Genomic DNA, 22,442 nt, shown 5'->3' on the forward strand with positions numbered 1-22,442 from the left:
AGCCTAATGCAAATAGTAAATAATCACTGGCCTCTTCAAGTCTGCCAAGTGCTTTCTCAGTTTACACTACACCAGCAAGCTGGAGAAGGGCGCTGGGTACCATGTTGCTGATGAGAATAAGGGGACACAATGTTCTCACTTATAAGTGGAGCTAAAGAATGTGTATAGTGTGGGCGTAGAGTGCGGAATAACAGACATTGGAGGCTTGGAAGGGTGGGAGGCGGCTGAGGGATGAGAAATTATTTAATGGATACAATGTATACTATTAAAGTGATAGTTACACTAAAAGCCCGACTTCACCACAATGCAGTAGGTCCATGTATAAAAGCTACCCTTGTACTCTCTAAATTTATACAAATCTCAAAAAAGAATGCGGGTGAGGGCACAAAGAGGTTATAAAACTTCCCCATTGCCGGTTTTTTCTTTTGTTTGTTTTTAAGACAAACTCTCACTCTGTTGTCCAGGTTGGAGTGTGGCGGCGTGAACATAGCTCACAGTGACTCCAAGCTCCCGGGCTCAAGGGGTCCTCCCGCTTCAGCCTCCCAAGTAGCTGGAACTGTAGGCATGTGCCACCACACCCAGCCAACAGTTGTATTTTTTTTCTAGAGATGGGGTCTTGCTATGTTACCCAGGTTGGTTTTGATCCGGCCTCAAGTGATACTCCCCTCTGCCTCCCAAAGCACTGGGATAATAGGCATGAGCCACATTGTAAGGCCTAAATTTCCCATTGTTGACTCAACCAGGGCTATATGACTTGAGAGATATCAAGAAACTCAAAGGCACTTCTCTTTCTGGCCTTAAGTACCCACCACTTATAAAAATTTTGGTTTGGGGCCTTGGGTCCCCCCTGTTAAATCTGTAGATAATATAGTATCAGAGTGGTAGCATCAAGCTCAGGCTCCAAAGTCAGGCCACGTGAATGTGCCTGCCTTCAGTATCCAGCCACGAACTTGACCACTACGTTGCTGGCTAGGTTCTCCCTTTTCCCAAGCCTCAGTCTTCTGTCTGTAAAATGTGGATAATAAAATAGCCACCTCTTCGGGGTTATAAAATGAAATGATGCATGGAAAAGCTTAGCATATATATATATATATATATATATATATGCGTGCACACACACACACACACACTGGGGACACATTGCTCAATAAACACTATTTTGTATACATTAATATATTTTGGAGAAGAGGTTCTTAACCAGCAAGGGCTTCCAATGGGTATAAATACCCAAAAATATCAAATATTTAGAGCTGGTCACTTTTTCTAGGAAGAGGTTCACATTTGCATTGGCTACTCAAAAAGGGTCTGTGATTCAAAAAATGATTTTGACTCAAACTATAGAGATGGTTTGGAAATCATGGGGAAGATTCTTGGACAATTCATGACATCACCCTTTGTCTCAGTTTCCCTGTTTGCATAACAGAGAACAAAAGGCCTATCTCACAGGGTAGGTGTGGATCCTGTGGGTAAAAGCTAGATGTAAAACTACAGACATAAAAGGACAATTCAAGCTAAACTTTGTAAAACTACAGACATAAAAGGACAATTCAAGCTAAAGTTTGTTTGTTTGTTTGTTTTTGAGATGGAATCTCGCTCTGTCACCCAGGCTGGAATGCAATGGTGCAGTCTCAGCTCACTGCAACCTACGCCTCTCAGGTTCAAGCGATTCTCCTGCCTCAGCCTCCCAAGTAGCTGGGACTACAAGCGCCCACCACCACGCCCGGCTAATTTTTGTATTTTTAGTGGAGATGGGGTTTCACCCATATTGGCCAGGCTGGTCTTGAACTCCTGACCTTGTGATCTGCCCCCCCCCCCCTCGGCCTCCCAAAGTGCTAGGATTATAGGCATGAACCACTGCACCTGGCCTCAAGCTAAACTTTTAATGAATTTATGGTAATCATTCATCAAATAGTCTAGTACTGAATTGAACAGCTCAATATTTTCGTCCAGTCTTGTAAAACTAACCATTTAAACCAGCTTAACTGTGACTTAGGTTTAGCCTTTTCTTTTACATGATTTTGGAACCAGGGTAGGGTGGTAAGACGGAGTCTTCTGAGGCCTCCGTCCTTCTGGAAGCTGGAAGGCTACAGCTTTCTCAAACTGCTTTCTGTACCAAAGGGATTGTCTTGAGGCATCTTTTGTCCCAGGGAAAATCATGTGAAGGCCACTGGTCATTCAGAAGTAAGCCAAGGACTTTCTGGTGACCTTTGCTTCTGACGGTGACCTTGGCAAAGTCACCCAAAGCAACTATTTCTGAAGGAATGCTGAATGTTTTGTGTGCTAATAGAAAAGTCTGCCTCCTTCCCTGTTCCAAACAACTACCAGGTAGCGCATCTCTTGGAAAAGAAAATCTTAATGTGAGGATATTGATTAGTGGAGTTGGGTGGTTGGGGGACATGGCTTAGGGTGGGGATGGACAAAGACGAGGAACTTCCTCTAAGGGAGTTGGTTTCAAGCGTGGCTGCATACCATCGTCACCTGGGGAATTAAAAATACATGTACTGACACCTAAACTCACCCCCAGAGAATTTGATGTTATTGTTCTAGGGAACAGCATGGACATTGGGAGTTTTTAAAAGCTTCCCAAGAGAAAGAAGTATTCCACGAAAGGTATACACTGGACGATCCTATTTATAACAAAATTCTATAACAGACAAAACTAATCTATAGTGAAAAAAGGTCAGGACATTGATTGCCTCTGGTGAAGAGAAGGAGGCAGGGAGTGACTAAGGAGATGGGAAATGAGAGAATTTTCTGGGGTGATGGAAATGTTCTATGTTTTGGTAGGGGCTTAGGTTCCACAGGTATGTGCATGTGCCAAAAAGTGAGAGGTGTACTTAAGATTTGTGCATTTCACCCGGTATAAATTCAACCTAAAGTAAAGGAGTGTGAACAAAAATTGAGTCCTAGTTAATGATGTGCACACTGAAGTGTTTGGGGTAAAATGTACCCATGTCTGCAATTTAATTTGAAATACATCAATAAAAAGAAGGAGGGAGGGAGGGAAGGATGGAAGCATGGATAGATGAATGGATGGATAGATGAATGAATGGAGGGATATGTGGTAGGTCAAATATATAGCAAAATTCTAACTGTAGACTCTAAGCAGTGAGTATATGGGCACTCATCGTACAAGTCGTCAATGTTTCTCACACACCTTCGATTTTTCATAATAGAACACTGAGGGGAGAACTACAGGTAATTCTAATGTTCAGTGTGAGTTGAGTACTAAGTAGAGAAAAGGGTTGCCTTTTATGTAAAACAGCCCATACATGGGCTTTGTTTGCAGAAATACAATCACGTGTTCATCTGCATTCTCTAGTGGTCACTCATTCTCTAGAACCAAGGGATTACCCGGGTGTGACTAGGGGACACCTCCATCAGAGCCACTGGAAAAAATTGTTGAAGGGCAGTTTCTGATCCATCCCTGGAGCCACTGACTCAAATCTCTGAGAGTGAGACCTAGAAATCTTTTTTAACAAGCCCCTCAGATAATTATGATGTCTACCAAAAGTTTGAGAAACACTGCTCAATTGTGGATGAATGAAACATACAATTCAATAGTGGTGAAAAATATCCCATTAAAAAATGGGCAAAAGACCTGAATAGACATTTCTCAAAAGAAGACATAAAATAGACAAGAGTTATATTAAAAATGTACAACTTCACTACTCATTGAGGAAATGCAAATCAAAGCCACATGAGATATAGCACCTTATACCTGTTAGGATGGCTATTATCAAAAAGACAAAAGATAGCAAATGTTGGCAAGGGTATGGAGAAAAAGGAATCCTTGCACACTGCTGGTGGGAATGTAAGTTGGTGAAGCCACTATGGAACACAGTATGGAGGTTCCCCAAAAAATTTAAAATAGAACTATCATCCAGGTGCAGTGGCCCACGTTCTGTCATCCCAGCACTTTGGGAGGCCAAGGCAGGAGAATAACTTGAGCTCAGGAGTTGAAGACTAGCCTGAGCAACATAGCAAGGTCTTGTCTCTACTGAAATTGAAAAACATTAGTAAGGCATGGTGGCACGTGCCTATAGTCCCAGCTACTTAGAGGGCTGAGGTGGGAGGATTGCTTGAGCCCAGGAAGTGGAAGCTGTAATGAGCCCCGATCATGCCACACACTCCAGCCTGGGCAACAGCATAAGACCTTGTCTCAAAACAAAACAAGAAATAAATAACCAAAAAATAGAACTATTATATGACCCAGGGATATACGTATATTCCTCTTCTAGATATACACCCAAAGGAAATGAAATCAGTATCTTAAAGAAACACCTACACTCCTATGATCATTGCAGCATGATTCAAAAGAGCTAAGATATGGAATCAGCCTGAGTATCCATGATACTCAGGATCCATGAGTGGATGATTCATCCATGAGTGGATGAATAGATGAAGAAAATGTGGTGTGTGTATATATATATAAACACACTCTAGAATACTATTCAGCCTTAAAAATAAAGAAGGAAATTCTCTCATTTGAGACAACACAAATGAACCTGGAAGACATTATGTTAAGTGAAATAAGCCAGACACACAAAGATCAACATGACATGACTCACTTATAGGTGTAATCTAAAATAGTCAAACCTGTAGCAGTGGAGAGGAGAATGGTGGGTGCCAGGAGCTGGGGAGAGGGGAAGTGGGGAGATGTTGGTCAAAGGGTACAAAGTTTCAGTTATGCAAGAGATGTAATTCCTGGAGAGCTAATGTACAGCAATGTGAATACAGTTAACAGCACAGTATTGTGTACTTAAAATTAACTAAGAGGGTACATCTTAAATATTCTCTCATATATATGTATATACACACACACACACACACGAAAATAAAATAGTAACTATATGAGGTGCTGAATATGTTAATTAGCTTGATCATGGTAATTATCTCATATTTACATATATTAAACTATTCCAAGTTGTATAACCTAAGTATACACACTTTTTGTCAATTATACCTCATTAAAGATGAGGAAAAACATGGATGAGTGAGTGAGTTGCTCCCAGCCCTGTTCCTGAATAGCAGATATGCTGGGGATGGGTTGGGTGGGGGTGGGGGTACCTGAGTGGGAAAGCGGGAATGTGGGAGGGGGTGGGTTCTAAGCATCCATGCCTTGATAAATAGCCATGATCCAAGATGAGATCCTTTCAGAAAAACAACTCAATTTTACAGCTTCACTTAGGCTGGCTCAGCTCCCCAGACACAACCCCTCTCTTGTTTTACATAAAGGCACTGCTTCCCTGGAGGAAGCCGTGTGGGTAGGTAAATTACAACCCTAAGAGGAGAGTTAATGCCATCTCCAGAAGGTTGTCTAACATTGTCTGGAAAACCACTTCTCATTAATTGGGCATTCAGAGTACCTTTAACCACAAGCAGGAGAACACAAAAGTGCTAAGCCTTCAGTTTGAAAAATGATCATTTGAGGTTAAGAGCTGAAAATTAATTTAAAATCAGGAAGGAAGGAATAGAAGAGGGAAGGTTCAAATAGAAGAATTTTAAACTTAGGAGATCCAGGCTTCATACATCCCTTGAAATTGTTTGAATTTTTTTAATTGAGACAGCATCTTGCTCTGTTGCTCAGGCTGGAATGCAGTGGCATAATCATAGCTCACTGCAGCCTCAGACTCCTGGACTCAAGCAATCCTCTTGTCTCAACCTCCAGAGTAACTGGAACTACAGAAACATGCTATCACGTCCAGTTAATCTTTTTTTTTTTTTTTTTTAATCTTTATCTTTTCTTTTCTTTTTCTTTTTTTTTTTTTTTTTTTTTTTTTTTTTTTTTAAGAGACAGGATCTTCCTATGTTGCTCTGGCTGGTCTGAAACTCCTGATCTCAAGCAATCCTCCTCCTGTCTCAGCCTCCCAAAGTGCTGAGATTACACACATGAGCCACCATACCTAGCCTGAATTTTTTTTCTCTATTCATATATTGTGAGTCTTTCAGAGGGTCTCTTGCTTTAATTAGATTTTCAGAAGGAGTCTTGCACCTATTTTCAGAAGCCCTACCCTAGAGGAACAAGGTAGAGAGGGTGAAAATAAGCACCCATAGTGGCAGGTGAGGTTGGTCAGTTCCCAATGTGGCTGTGTAGAGTCCTCTCAATAATCAAACTGGAGCTGAGTAATGGGTGGGCTTCAGTCTGACTGAGACATCCTGGACTCCAAGCTTTCCCATCCACTCTCTGGTTGGGTGACTCAGATCCCAGTCACCCAAAGCAGAGCCTCAAAATACCCCTTACGTTCAGGGTCCATGCCCCCTGATGCCGTCTGCAGCACACTAAGAGAGCAAGGAAGTAAAGGGAGCTTTATTTCTTCCATGAAGAACTCTGAGGCCAACCAAGCCCCCCAATCCATCATCTACTAACCCCCCTGAAAATGCTCCATAAATACTTCTTATGGTGAAAAGACCAGTCATTGATCATGGCCATTCTGTGTGAGGTGAGGTGAGGTAATAAATACCGAGATGAAGGACTTCGCTATTGCTTGTTCATATTCTGGGGTTTACGGTTACAAGAAGATGAGCAGCAGCCCAGTTTAGTGGAAAGGGGGTCCTCTCCATCCTGAAGAAAGCAAGCCTGCAGCCAGGCAGGCCCCTTCATCCACACTAACTGTGTGACCTTGGGCAAGTCAACCTGGCATCTGGTTTCACCAGATCATGGACCGTATCTTAACACCTACCGGCGACTGAGCATCCCTCTGGACCAGACACTGTGCTATGTGCTTCCGTGCCTGCTGAGGCAGTTTTAAAACGCGTGGAGACATTCCTTGACACTCCTTCCAGGTAGAGGACAGAGCTTGTCCTGCCTCCTTGAATCTGTTTTCTATTTGTTTGGGGTTTTTTTCGAGATGGAGTTTCACTCTTGTTGCCCAGGCTGGAGTGCAATGGCACGATCTGGGCTCACCGCAACCTCTACCTCCTGGGTTCAAGTAATCCTCCCACCTCAGACTCCCAAGTAGCTAGAATTACAGGTGCGTGCCACCACACCCTGCTAATTTTTTGTATTTTTAGTAGAGACGGGGTTTCACCATGTTGTCCAGGCTGGTCTCAAACTCCCTGGATCTGAACCCCCCTGAGTGAGTCACATTCAACCAAAAGAATGCAGCAGAAGTGATACTACCCGTCCTCCAAGGTGCAGTCAGCAAGAACCAGGCGGCTTCCACTTCCACTTTCCATGAGAAAGTCTGAACACCCTGAGTCTGCCATGCTGGAGAGGCCACATTCTGATTTTTCAGTGGACAACAACGGAGGTCCCATCCAAAAGCAGCATCAACTGTGGGTCACAGGAGTATGCCAAGCTGGACATCCTGCCTGATCTGCCTTCCGACACCTGCAGCCCAGCCACCATCTGATGGCCAGCAAGAACTGCACAGCTGAGTCCTTCCAAAAAGAATGGCCCACCAATCGCAGACTAAATAAAAGTGTCTCCCTGATGCTTCCTGCTTCCCCTTTCACACAGTAGCGACCAGCAAGGCCTGGTCTTTTCACCATGAGCAGCATTTATAGAACATCACTGGGGGCTAGCAGATTGCAACTGGAGGGAACTTGGGGACTTTGATGGTCTGGGCGCTCTTTGTGGAAGCGCTGTGGTTGCCTATACTGCTTTCCTCTGTTAGAAGACTCCCAATGTGCTGTGGGGGAAAGTTGCCTCAGGTGGGACACTTTGGCTGGCCTGGTAGCATCACACACAGAGAACAGATGGGATAGTTTGGAAGCCAGGGTATCCCAGCCAGCCCAGCTCAAGCTTGGGAGTCATTTGTTATGCAGCAATAATAATCAGTACACATGCGTTACTCATTTCATCCCTGCAACAGGCCTGGAGGTAGGCTCTGTAGTGACTTCCTTTTTACAGATGAGGAAACAGACACTCGGTGGAGTGGAAAAGCCCCGGAGCAGCTCAGTGCAGTAGTCTGGACCCCAGCTCCTGAGCCTGTTTCCGTCCATGGACCCTGGTCCCCTGTGTGTTGATTCATCCTCGTATGCCTAGTGCTTGGCATACATCAAACACTTAACAAACGTTTTAGTTGCATAAACAAATCAGATCAGAAACTGAATAAGTAAATGAGTCTCTGGGCCTCAGTTTCCCATTCTGCAAAAGGGAGCAGGTGGATCAGATGCTGTCTCCTGGAGTCCCTTCTAGCTCTACAATTCCACGCTTCTAGGAGCAGCTCTCCTCATACCTGTCATAGAGCCACTCCAGCTGGCTTTCAGAGATCTTCAGAATCTGATCCCTACTCCAGCCCCCTAGACTTCCAGGCCCCTGCCCACTTCTTCCTTGTTCCAACCCAGAAAACCCTTCTTCCCAACAGATTCAGGTCCCATTCTCTCTACGAGGCCTACTTCTACCCTCTCCATAAAGCCTACTCTGCCCCAGTCCCAGCTCTAGCCCCTTTGGCTCCTAGGAAGTTTAGAACTTGTTTGAATACATCTTGAAGACGGAAGCAAAGTCCAAAGAAAGAGTTGTTCTATGAAAAACCAGGGCCCAGATGGTTTCAAACAGTAATGGCACTCTCAAGCCTTTCTTTGTAGGTGGTTGAGCTTTTATGTATGTTTCTCAAATTTCTGTGGTTTGCATACTATCTTGACGGCGTTCCCCAAACCTTGATACCAGCCATTCTGTTATTCAGTTAATATTTCCTCTTTAATCAGCCTTAATTCCCCTCCCTTCATAGCTTCCTTCTTTTCTTCCTTTCCTATAACTCAGTCTCATTCTGAGCAATAACATCTATGAAATCACAGGCCTGATGTGTCCATGGGTCTGTGCACCATCTAAAACCTGTAATTCCCGTGCTTTAGAAGGCCAAGACATGAGGACTGCTTGAGACGAGGAGTTTGAAACCAACCTGGGCAACATAGTGAGATTCCATCGCTGGACATGGTTGTATGCACCTGTAGTCCAGCTACTTCTGACACTAAGGCAGGAGGATTGCTGGAGCTCAGGAGTTCGAGGCTGCAGTGAGCTATGATTGTGCCACTGAATGCCAGCCTGGGTAATAGGGAAAGACCCTGTCCTACATAAATAAATAAATAGTTTTTATTTTAAAAAATCCTTTGTCACCAATCTAAGGGTACTGAAATTTGGGGAAATATTAGTTCTTAGGATTATATATTTTTTTAAGCCACAGATTGATTAACCTGTCTAAATAACACTGGCACACCCTTTAATTGGTCTGCTTGAGACAGGATGTTTCAAAGACTTTATGCCTTGTGCTTTCCCATAGCTCCCAAATTTTTATAATAAGCAGTGATTGCTCCTGTAACTAGAAACCATTAAAAAATGTTGGAAAATAATGAAGACATCATCTGCGTTTTCCAAACACGGGGAATTGGGCCAAGAGCTAGAGGCGGGAACGGCCAGACATTTGCCAAGCGAATCCAAAAGTTATTTCTGTGGAATAACTGCAAGGTAATGCTTAACTATCTGTAACCCCACCTCACTCCCTTCTTCCAATTGTTGGAATTAGAGGAAATTTCATCCCTCCTGCTTTTCTCCCATAGCCAGCTGTCACCGGGTGTGTAGGGGACAGGAAACAGGATTACAAGATTAGCAGTGAGCCTGCCATTCCTGCCTGGCTGTTATCAAGGCTGACTCTGGAGAATCATATTCCCCACTTGCCACTACTGACTACAACTTGGGGGGTGGGAAAATGACCCAAAATAAATTCTGAACAAGGGCAAAATTGGGAGCAGTGGGGAGTTTTCCCCCAAATTAGTTAAATTTTACTGAATATTAGACTAGGAATCAAGCACTCTGTAGGCCTTTGCTCATATAATTTTTACAGGAACCCTAGAAAGTAGAGGCTATACTTATCTATGCCCCTTCTGCAGATGAGAATACTGAGGTTCCATGAGGTTAAATCACGTACTCCAGGGCACATACTGATAAATGCAGAGCAAGAATTGACCCCAGGTTTGTCTGACTCCAAAGCCCTCTGTTGGAACCACTCTTCTTCACTCTTTCTCCTTCCCCAAGGACATGTCCAGAGACGTTGGCCAATGACCTTGTCTACTCCCCCAACCCATCAGTGGTTAGTTCAGCCCTATGGTTTCTGGGGCAACTCCTAACATGGCCACAAAGACATACATGGCTCTTAGGCTGAGTGGTTTGACTCAACGCGTCAATTACTGGCTTTCTACTGATGACTAGCCAAACCTTCCCTCCATTCCATCTGCAAAGTTCCTACCCATTAAGGACACCTAGTCCAGGCCTCAAGCGACCTGCAATACCTTGACGGATGGTTAGGACAGCCAATGCAGGCCAAAGAGGAGTCATCTGCCTAAATATATAAACAGCTGTGTGACCAGCCTGGGCAACCTGGGGAGATCCTACCTCTACAAAAAATACAAAAATTAGCTGGATGTGGTGGCATGTGCCTGGACACCCAGCTCCTTGGGAGGCTGAAGTCAGAGGATCACTTAAGCCTAGAAGGTTGAGGCTGCAGTGAGCCGTGATCGAACCGCTGCCCTCCAGCCTGGGCAACAGAGCGAGGCCCTGTCTCAATATCAATCAATCAATCAATCAAGAAGTAAGTAAACAAACAAAATGAACATGTGTTTAGAACTTTAGGAGAGTTGGCCAGGGGCTGTGGATAATGTCTGTAATCCCAGCACTTTGGGAGGCTGAGGCAGGAAGATCACTTGAGTCCAGGGGTTCTAGGCCAGCCTGGGCAGCGTGGTGAAACCTTGTCTCTACAAAAAATACAAATTTAGGCCAGACATGGTGGCTCATGCCTGTAATTCCAGCACTTTAGGAGGCCGAGGTGGGTGGATTGCCTGAGGTCTGGAGTTCGAGACCAGCCTGGCCAACACGGTGAAACCCCGTCTCTACTAAAACACAAAAATTAGCCAGGCATGGTGGTAAACGCCTGTAATCCCAGCTATTCAGGAGGCTGAGGGAGGAGAATCGCTTGAACCCGGAGGCCAAGGTTGCAGTGAGGGGAGATCATGCCACTGCACTCCAGCCTGGGTGACAGAGGGAGACTCCGTCGCACAAAACTAATAATAATAAAATAAAAACAAACAAATTTAGCTGGGCACGGCAGCGCATGCCTGCAGTCCTAGGTTCTTGGGAGGTGGAAGGATCACCTGAGCCTGTGGATGTCGGGGCTGCAGTGAGCTGAGATCATGCCACTGCACTCGAGCCCGAGCAACAGAGTGAGATCCTATCTCAAAAAAAAAAAAAAAAAAAAGCTTTAGGAAAGACTCCCTTAATGACTGACATCTGAGCTCTCACATACCTACACGTGACCACCTGTCTCTCCTTTCATGGCCGGCTGTCATCCGTCCAATCAGCTTCCAAAGTTCCAGGCCTGAGTTGGACACAGAAAAGCCTGGAGGGCAACTGGTAAAGTTTGAGTGGCTGATTCCCAGGAGGGGTCCTGGTGGGAGACATGGGCTGACCACACAGTCTGTGGCCAGGGAAAGCTTCTTGGAGGAAGGAAAAGCTACAAGGAGACCCAGTGATGGTTCTACAAGGAGACCCAGAGATGGCCTGGTGAGAAGGAGGGGAAAGGGTTTGACGCAGACCAAATGTGTGTTCGAAGGGCCAAAAATAAAGGAAAGAACACAAGTTTGAAGCCTTTCCTTTAGCATGATTGACACATATTAGGGGGACACTGGTGAAGGACAAACCTAGGAGGGGTGGCCAGGCCACATGGGAAGGGCATGGCCAACCAGGCAAGAGTCCAAACCTTATACCAAGGGCAACAGGGGGCTTGGACATGTTCTCCACTGCAAAGAGACCTTGCCTGATTTGTGTTTTACAAAGATCTCTATGGTGGCTGCCTAAAGAAAGTCCCTGGAGGAGACAAGGACTGAATTTAGGTCTCAATCAGTTAGGAGGCTGGTGGCGGCTAGAGTTAGCAAACTGGCAGAAGAGGGCTGAATTCTGAGTTATGCTAGAAGGTATGATCAGTAGGACATGGTAACTGGTAAAGTTTGAAGGGATGATTCAAGACACCTTAAATCTATTATTCACCCCCTGCTCTTGACCTTGTAAAAAGGAGGGAAGCAGTGAGAGATGATGAAACCCTTTGATTGCAGGCTGGAAAGGCGATTTCCCTTCAGCTCCCACCTGCACAGCAGGAACTTGGCCTGTAGGTCTGAGAGGTGACTCTGTTTGGCAATGACCAAGCTATCTTAATGGCAAATCACCATTAGAATGGGATAGGAACAAAAAGTTGGCACTCTGAGCCCAGGGTCATGAATAATTGAACCTCTCTCAGCTAAAACACAATATTTGTTGTCATCTTTTCCACTGACCCTGTGACCCAATTTCAAAATGTAGATGCTTAAAACCAAAAATAAATTTTAAATAGCAAACTCAGAACTTGCCTATTTTAGCCACAAAAAGTACCTTGTGAGTCCACGATCTTGAAGGAAACCAATTTATACAAACAGGAATCCATAGGAAACCAATTTATGAAAACAGGAACATGTGCACACATGTACCACACTTCTTGTTTTCTTTAATGTTTGGAAACACGGTCATTGTCTTGTTTTTTTTTTTTTTTTTAATATTTGGAGACAGGGTCTTGCTATGTTGTCCTGACTGCAGTGCAGTAGTGTGATCATAGCTCACTGCAGCCTCGAATTCCTGGGTTCAAGAGATCCTCCTGCCTCAGCCTTCTGAGTAGCTGGGGCTACAGGAACATGCCACGTGGGCTAGCATTATTTTTTAAAAAGCATGCAAAATTTGACCTGATAAGCCCACTATCTAAAAACAATTTTTCCATTGCATGTATTTCTAAACCTAATATTAAAACCGTAGATCTAAGGTCTTTCTCCCTTTCTGTTCTTATAGGTCTCTTATCTTTCTTTGAAAGAATATATCTATCTGCCTGACTCTCCCTTTCCATGTCTTCCAGAAACGATAAGGAAAACATCCGAAATGATCTCATTTTGTTTTGAAACACTAAACCCACCAAACAGAAAAAAGAGAAAACACTATACACACACACACACACACACACACACAAAACACACACACAAACCTTCCTGGTCAGAGGGATCAAGATGTATTTCTAGTTTGCTTGCCATATGGTAAGTTATTTTGGAAGCACATCAAGAGGTAGAGAGAATGTTCCACAAAATTGGCAATGCTTGTACAATCCTTTCAAATCAGACCAAATTCCCACTATGTACATTTGCTACAGCCCGTTCTATTCATCATATCAGCAACTATGACCACAGGATATGTAAAAATACCGAGCAATTTTTAGCACCAGCTTCCAATCCTCCAGTGCCCTGGACACCACATGGTGTCAAGTTTGTCTGTATTTCACCCTCAGGAAATCAAGTCATTAACTTCTCTTTCATTTACCAAGAGCTGTTGCCAAAAAAAAAAAAAAGCATTCATCGGCTGTGACTTATGGGAAGAAAAAGAGAAAGGGTTTCCCTACAGGGAGAGAGACAGCAGAGAAAGAAGAGAAAGCTGTACCTTCTGTTCCCTGGGAGAATGGAGAATGCCAAACTCTTTGTACCTTCTCTCCACTAGAAAATGTATTCTCCAGGTTGCCCAATGGTGCCAACCACATGTGAGGGTTAGCAAAAAATGGGACAGAGGGGGCTCATTCTCCCCATTTCTCTGTGCCTGGCATTCTGTGGGCAGGAAGGCTGGTGGAGGGAGGTGCTGGGTTGCTGCTGGCTTACCTGGGTAATTTGAGGGGTATGTGTGGAGGAGAAAGTTGAGGAATCCACTTTCCTACCTTTGCATTCTTGACATTCTGTGCAGCTCCATGTCATCACTGCCCCGAAATCCTTTGGCAAAGGGATTATTCTCGATCTTTAACTGCGTGATCTGAAGGAAAGAGGGAGAGAGAGCAAGCTGGTTTTCACTTGATTGTTGCAAGACCACCTCGGGACATGAGCTAATAATAAATGTCATGGAAATGCAGCCTCTGGCAACCGAAAGAAGCAAATTAAGCCAGTCACGTCAACGGGACCCACCACTTCATTCAAGTGGAGGCTTTGAAAAATGTCCTCCATTGGACAGCTTTTAAAAGGGGAAAAACACCTGGATTTGGTTTGCCCATTAATTGGAGTCATACTCTGCATCATTCCAGCCGGGTTCTTTTTTTTTTTTTTCCAATCTTGCATTTTGTGTTTTAAACACCATCTAGGCCTCAATACTCAGTACCCCCTCCCCTTTGGAAAGCTGTGCATACTGACATGACTGTTGCACATCCGGCAGCGTGGTAACCTCCATTTGGAAGGGTTGACTCCATCGTGTGTTTCTGCAGAAAACATGTCTTGATTATTGCATTCAAAAATTCTATTATGCCTCTTTTCATGTTCATTTCATAGTTTTGCAGATAGCGTTTGCTAGCTCTGGTGGAAAATGGTGTCTAATGAAATAAGCACCAATATGTATAATGATAACATATATAATAGCTACTGAACAGCACCAAAGCTCTTTAATGTCCAAAGCAAAGAAGAGAGGGTTCTATCTTGGAAATCTGTGTTGCAACATACAAGGCGTAGTTACAGAACAGGGTCTTTTTACACATTTTGGTTCCAGGCCCAGAACTTTAATTTAATCCATCAACACATTATATTAGTGTGAATGTACAGTAGCAGACCCAGGTGACAGAATGCATCCATATGGAGTTTGCTAGAAGTATTTCCTAAAAAATTGCATGTGAACTGAATTTTCATAGAGAGCATAGAGAATCATGCTATATACATGAGAGCAGCATGACTCAAACTTCGGTCATTCAGAGTTTTCTTTCACTATCATTGCCATATCTATACAGTGTCTGTACACTGGCTTAATATTTTTATTTAAGTCAAACCACTTTTAATTGACATTTATTTCACACAAATATGATGTCAGTTCTTTGTATGACAAACTAGAATCACTTGCTATTCAATAAGAAGAAAACAAACATATGAAATTGTCTCTACTCATACCCAAAGCTTGCCTTCTCTTTGTTGCAAGTGGGAATTAGACACTTTCAGAGTAGTTAACACAAACCAGTACTGAACTGAGACTCCCTCTCTAATAGAATACTAGAAAGATAATTTTAAAAAGAACAACTTTCAGCCAGGCATGGTGGCTCATGCCTGTAATCCCAGCACTTTGGGAAGCCAAGGTGGGTGGATAACTTGAGGTCAGAAGTTCAAGACCAGCCTGGCCAACATGGTGAAACCCCATCTCTACAAAAAATACAAACAAAAAAATAAATAGCTAGGCATTGTGGCAGGCTCCTGTAATCCCAACTACTCCAGAGGCTAAGGCAGGTGAATCACTGGAACCCAGGAGGCAGAGGTTGCAGTGAGCCGAGATCACACCACTGTACTCCAGCTTAGGCAACAGAGCAAAACGCCATCTCAAAAAAAGAAAGAAAGAAAGAAAGAAAGAAAGAAAGAAAGAAAGAAAGAAAGAAAGAAAGAAAGAAAGAAAGAAAGAAAGAAAGAAAGAAAGGAAGAAAGGAAGGAAGGAAGGAAGGAAGGAAGGAAGGAAGGAAGGAAGGAAGGAAGGAAGGAAGGAAGGAAAGAAAGAAAGAAAGAAAGAAAGAAAGAAAGAAAGAAAGAAAGAAAGAAAGAAAGAAAGAAAGAAAGAAAAGAAAAGAAAAGAAAAGAAAAGAAAAGAAAAGAAAAGAAAAGAAAAAGAAAGAAAGAAAGAAAGTTTCTCTGTGATTTCATCATATTCAAGTATCCCTAAAAGTCATCTAGAGTCTATCCGAGTAGTATAGTTACAGATTTAAGAAACTATGCTTGATAAATCAACGTACCCTCTAATTTCTTCATTTGAAGAGAGGAGGAATTCTTGTCTGTTCTGCTTTCTGGAAGAGATGACCTACAAGGTTTACCTCTAACCCCAAGACTCTATATTGAAAGTAAAATTATTGTATGTATGTGTACCCATGTGTATTCACCATAAACACAAACATACAATTAATATTTTAAGATATATGATTCCAACTATACAACATTCTAGAAAAGGCAAAACTGTGGAGTCAGTTAAAAGGTCAGTGGTTGCCACAGGTTGGAAAGAGGGAGGGATGAATAGGCAGAGCCCAGAGGATTTTTAGGGTTGTGAAACTACTCCCTATAATACTATAAAGGAGGATACACATCATTATGCATTTGTCCAAACCCATGGAAGGTACAACATCAAGAGTGGGCTCTAATGTGCACTATGCACTCTGGGTGATGATGATGTGTCAATGTAGGCTCATCAACTGCAACAAATGTTCCACTCTGATGCAGGATGTCCATGGTGGGGGAGGCCGTGCATGTGGTGGGGAGAAGCTATAGGGGAAATCTTGGTATGTTCTGCACAACTTTGCTATGAACCTGAAACTGCTCTAAAAAATGAAGCATTTTTGTTTTGCTGTTTTGTTTGGATATGGGGCCTCAATCTAACACCCAGGCTGGAGTGCTGGAGTGCAAACATAGCTCACTGCAGCCTCAAACTCCTGGGCTCATGCAATCTTCCTGCCTCAGTATCCCAAGCAGCTGGGACCACAGGCATGCACCACCATGCTGGGCTAATTGTTTTTATTTTTATTTTTAGTTTCAGTTGAGATGAGGTTTTGCCATGTTGTCCAGGCTGGTCTGGAACTCCTGAGCTCAAGCAATCCTCCCGCCTCGGCCTCCCAAAGTACAGGGATTACAGGCCGAGCCACTGTGCCCAGCCAGGTTTTCTTTGTTTTTTTGTTTGTTTGTTTGTTTGTTTTTTGCTTGTTTTTGTTTTTGTTTTTTTTTAAATGGAGTCTCACTCTGTCACTCAGGCTGGAGTACAGTGGCACAATCTCGGCTCACTGAGACCTCCGCCTCCTGGATTCAAGCGATTCTCTTGTCTCAGCCTCCCAAGTAGTTGGGATTACGTGTGCCTACCACCACGCCTGACTAATTTTGTATTTTTAGTAGAGAAGGGGTTTCACCATGTTGGCCAGGATGGTCTCAAACTCCTGATCTCAGGTGATCTGCCTGCCTCGGCCTCCGAAACTGTTGGGATTACAGGCAGGAGCTACCATGCCCAGCTGAGCCAAGTATTTATTTATTTATTTATTTATTTAGAGACAGGGTCTCACTCTGTTACCCAGACTGGAGTGCAGCGGAGTGATCGTAGCTCACTACAGCACTGACCTCCCAAGCTCGAGTGATCCTCCCGCCTTGGCCTTCCAAAGTGCTGAGATTATAGGCATGAGCTGCTATGGCTACCCTAAAGTCTATTTTAAAATATTTTTAAAGTAACCGTGTGTGTGTGTGTGTGTGTGTGTGTGTGTGTGTACACATTCTCCCTCCCCCAACCTTTTTTTTTTATTTGGGTTTTCAGAAAGACAGAGTCTCACTATGTTGCCCAGGCTGGTCTTGAACTCCTGGGCTCAAGCAATCCTCTAGCCTTGGCCTCCCAAATTGTTAGGATTACAGGTGTGAGCCACCACACCCAGCCCATTTTTGTTTAACTGTGTCTATTCCTTTAGCTTTCAGATTATTTATTTATTTATTCTTTATTTTTTGAAACAGAGTCTCACTCTGTCGCCCAGGCTGGAGTGCAGTGGTGCGATCTAGGCTCACTGCAACCTCTGCCTCCTGGGTTCAAGTGATTCTCCTGCCTCAGCCTTCCCAGTAGCTGAGATTACAGGCGCACACCAGCACACCTGGCTAATTTTTGTATTTCAGTACAGACAGGGTTTCACCATGTTGGCCAGGCTGCTCTTGAACTCCTGGCCTCAAATGAGCCACCCGCCTTGACCTGCCAAAATGCTGGGATTACAGGTGTGAGCAGATTGGCCTCAGATTTTTTCTTGACTCTTCTGAATGAGTAGAAAAATCTATAAAATCCTTTTGGAAAGTCATCTTAAGATGTGTACTCCTGCATTCACTTGTATTTTAAGAGTCTAAACACCCAACACCTAATGGGATTTTCTTTCTCACGCAGGCTTTATCACAATGAAATTTCACCCAGTTGACCATAAATCATCTTTTAATGGACTTGCAAAAAGTTAAGGAGAAATAGGTCATTTAAAAGTGGATGAAGGACATCTTTTCCTCTCACCCCCCACCCTGCCCCATCCCAGTCTCAGAAGTAAATGTCAAAGATGGTGAGGCTGTGACACCAGCATTTAGCGAGGATCTGAGCATCAGAATTAGTGCTCAGTCCATGATGTCCACCGAGAACTCAGAACAAAAAATTGCCCCAAGGAAAGAAGAAAAGGGGGAATTTTATGTTATCAGCAAAAACCTTTTGCTCAAATCCATTCCTTACACCTCAAACAGATTGGCTATTCCTAATCTTGTGCTTACCATCATAGCTTGCAAAAATATGATTGCACAGGACAAGCACATTTCTTATATATTCACTTAGGTATGTTGATCTTTACGTGTAACTTCTTTTGGAAACTGATTATAGATGCCTATATGACCTAAGAATTACCCTTGAGAAATGTCAACATACAACATACATTATCTGCAGGTCAAAATATCTGTCCACTCACATACTACAGCCATGTTTATTAAATTCCCTTCCTAATATGCTGTGTGTTAGATCGTGGACACACAAACTGATACACCTGGATTTTCCAGTTCCACCAAAAGACTTCAGTAAAACTTTCTTCTATTCACCATGCAAATGTACTCCCTTCAAAATCAACATAAAACCGGATATCCGGGAGAGATTTGGGAGTGGGGGAAAAACAAACATAAATACCAGCTCCAACTGAGACAGAGGTTGTAAAAATTAATGAGAATAATTGTTGTGAATTCTTGCTTTTGAAAAAAATTTTTAAAACCCTCACGAGGACCAAAAATCTTAATTATGTCTCTCTATTAAGGGTTCATTTCCTGGTCCCGACCAGAAAGCTCATACCTCATAAATATAGACTCCTTACACAATGATTTAAGCAGGAGGAAAATGCAAAGTTAAGTTAATATCTGGGGATAGACATTGCTTGCATACACAGCCATTGTTGCAAGAACAGGGAAATGAAATGCCCACGTGACGTTTTTTAACACCTAAATATTTCTAGGGATTGCTCTGGGAGCTGCTGACAACTGCAGTGAAAACTTTACAAAAACGTGTTTCACAGAATGAACGTCGCTGGGGAAGATTTGAGTTTTTAAATATCTTTTTCAAGCTGTCAACCACCTGGGGAAATAAGTCCCAAATCCAGTCCGAGATCACAGCTGGGCTGAGGAAATGTGTCTCGTCATTAGGGGCCCTGTGGTATATGGGTATGTGATTGCAGCCTAAGAAATGAACCCTGTAGCATACCTATCTCCACCTGGTACCTACATCCAAGGAGAGAAAGATCATTCTGAAGGCAATGTGCCCTTTGACCGTAAAAACGGTGGCCCTTAGTTTTCCAAATTGTCTTGGCAATTTAATCACATGCATTGCTTTTCTTTCCCTGCTCATTTATCCAAGGCAAAACGCTAGACAAATAGTCCTTGAATTGATGACATGATCAGGGAATGAGCCAACTAAACCACAAAGACTAATATTTGCAGTTGTTTTTCAACCACAGGAATAAGAACTTATTTAAATTCCCAGTCTTTCAGATTCTAAACTAGCCAGGAAGTTAGAATGAGTAAGCAAAGAGTTTTCTGAAGTCTGTGTTTCGGATGGAATCGCCCTGTTAATAAACTGATCAGCTAACTAGTTAATCAAGGGTCTCATCAATCATTACTAATGCTCTGCGCTAGCTCTCTGCCAGGTCCCGCATGACACGCTTGCCGGGAATTATCTCATTGAATCCTCACAACAACCCTATGAGGTGAGTTCTCTTATTATCCCCATTTTACAGGTGCGGAAATGGAGTTAAATCATTTGCCCAAAGTCAAATAGGTTTGAACCAAAGCAGTCAGCCTCCACAGTCATCCACCTTAACCCTATGCGATGGTGAGCTCAGCTGGCTTCTACCCATGAAGTCAGAAGTCTCAACACCCGGTCCAGGTGGGACAATAAAGTAGCAAGACTGAGTCCACAAATCACATGCAACCCTGGCCCGCTTATTTAAATCACACATCATATATCCATGTGGGAAATGTTTGCAGGGGCCCTGCACTTGACTGGGAAAGTGCACAGTTTTGGATTTGCTCCTGAAAAAGAAAATAGGTGTCTTTGGTGCTCTAAAGTAAGAAGTGGGGGAGGGAAACAGAAGGTTGTCTTCCATGAAATTTCTCTCCCGGATGTCAAGGAATCTGTCAGGCTGGCTAAACAGACCTTTATGCACAGCTCAACTGGGCTCCCTGACTCAATCAATACAGAAAAGAAAAGCAATTATTGTGTGTGAACCCTTAGTGTGGCCATCAAATACACATATATCCAAATGCATATTTGAAGACACACATTCTTAGACACATGATTCCCTACATTGTGCTAAAAAAAAAATTCACACATACATACCCCATTGGGCAGGCAGGCATTCATGCACATCAATCACTAAATATGTGCATTGGGAAGACATTTTTTAAATAGAAATGTAAAGGGTATTGGGCATATTCACAAATGGTTGCAGTGACAGTTTCACAGGTATACATATATATATATACACACAAGAAGCTTATCTAATTGTCTATTTCAAATATGGCAGTTTATTGGATGACAATTATGCCTCAATAAGCCTGTCAACAGAGAGAAGGAGAGAGGGAGCGAGTTTTCCCACATCTATCCACACCTGATGAGTCTTAAGACCATAAGCATAAGCACACAGAATTTAAGGTGTTTCTTCCAAAGGACCTGAGCACTCAGATGGCTTTTTAAGCAAGTCATTTTAATATGTCTACCCCTTCCTGTTCTCCTGTATGAACCTGAGCTTTCTTGGGGTAGACAGGGGAAAGATATGATATATTTTTGGACCCCTGTCTGGTTTGAGAGCATGTAAGTATATACATATATAGGAAGAATTGAGTTTCCTTATTGCTATTTTTTTTTCCTGGGACCATCACCACAAAGCTAAACACAGGTTTACAGCAACCATTGAGGGAAACAGGTTTCAAGCAGCCAGATTCAGATTGGCCTGAAATAGTTTTACATCTTTCAGGGCATTCGACCCTCAGTTTTGCTCTTGCTGGTTCAACAAGTGGAAGGATACTCAGAAAAATCCTCCTACTCATTTAAAAAGGAATGGTGTGTTGAGGGGAATGAGTTTTCTTTGCAAGGGCGGGAAACTCTCTCTCGACCTGGGTTCCCAGACAGGCCTTGTGGCCTGGAAAGACTGTCTATCACAGCTTGACCAGTTCACAGACAATCTGGATTTGGACATTACCCACAGCATTTTGGAACAGTCCCAGCCTCAGTTGGGGCATTCTCTGCCAAGCCAGCCTGCACTGGAATGAACTTCGAGGGGTGATGGGAGGATTTGGGGTGCTAAACCTACCTCTCACCCTTTTCTGGCCTCTCCTGTCCGGTTCCCAGCTCCTGCAGTTCCCCCTCCACTCCAGCCTTGCTGGTGGGGACAGGAACTATGAAGGAGGTATTGGGGGGTGGGGGCGCACCATCCCCAAATCCATCTAGGTGACCTGCCCTCAAAGATCCCATATGGACCCCCCTCCCACCTTGCCCTCCCACAGCCTTCTAAGCCCAAATCACTGCTTAATACTCCTAACAGTCTACAACCCCATGAGGGCAGGTGCCCCTCCCCCAGCACCTATTGTTTGCCTCTCCAGATTTTAGATATTTTCATAACAAGGCTTAGGAAACATTAAATCCCTCCTGCCACCCGCAATAAAACGAATCCACAAGCACTTGGGTATCTAAGGAACAGAGGTGAATCCTGACAAGCGGAGACAAGCTTTCTCCTAAGGAAAAAGAGAAGATCCTCCCCCTACCCTCCAACCTGCCGCTATAGGCAGCCTGCTCCAAAGTTGTTGTCAAGCTTTGAAATGCCGAAACCAGTGCCTGGATTTTGAACCTCACTGGGTCTGACTTTCACACAATCCATCCGGCAGCATCCCGCCCCCAAACCAAACTGCAGCCACCTTCTCCCAAGCAATTCAGGTGTGCCTTCCCCTCACCAAGCTGTGGTTCTGCAGGCTCTTGTCTAAGTCCTGGGAATGTTATCCCAAGCTGCTGGCGGTGCAGGTTGCTCTGTTTTCTTTTTAACAAGGCAAACCTTGCTCAAGAATGTGGTCTGGAGTCAGTGATTTCTGAAACAATTAGGGAAGCATCAGGAAAGTCCAATCCTAAGGATCCCAGCAACTTTGCCACCTGCACTGTTGCCAGTTGAGTGGCAAAGTTGGGTGCAGTGGCTCATGCCTGTAATACCAACAATTTGGAAGACCAATGTGGGAGGATCGCGTGAGACCAGGAGTTCAAGACCAGTCCTGGCAACCTAGCGAGACCCTGTCTTTACAAAAAACAAAAGTTAAAAATTGACTGGGCATAATGATGGTGTGTGCCTATAGTCCCAGTTACTCTGGAGGCTGAGCAGGAGGATCTCTTGAGCCTGGGAAGTCAAGGCTGCAGTGAGCCATAATTGTGCCACTGC

The 22,442-nt window shown here is 43.7% G+C and overlaps 1 protein-coding gene across 2 annotated transcripts in view; it reads right to left on the reverse strand.

Moving 5' to 3' along the window:
• The window catches only part of TBX5 (T-box transcription factor 5), a 53,064-nt gene that overhangs the window by 16,832 nt on the left and 13,790 nt on the right, over positions 1 to 22,442 (reverse strand). For both annotated transcript variants that reach the window (XM_005572335.5, XM_005572334.5), the window contains exon 7: positions 13,710 to 13,801. In XM_005572335.5, coding sequence (XP_005572392.1) covers positions 13,710 to 13,801 — 92 coding nt within the window. The remainder of the gene's footprint in view (positions 1 to 13,709; positions 13,802 to 22,442) is intronic.

This window comes from Macaca fascicularis, chromosome 11 (genome assembly GCF_037993035.2).
Source record: "Macaca fascicularis isolate 582-1 chromosome 11, T2T-MFA8v1.1".
NCBI lineage: Eukaryota > Metazoa > Chordata > Mammalia > Primates > Cercopithecidae > Macaca > Macaca fascicularis.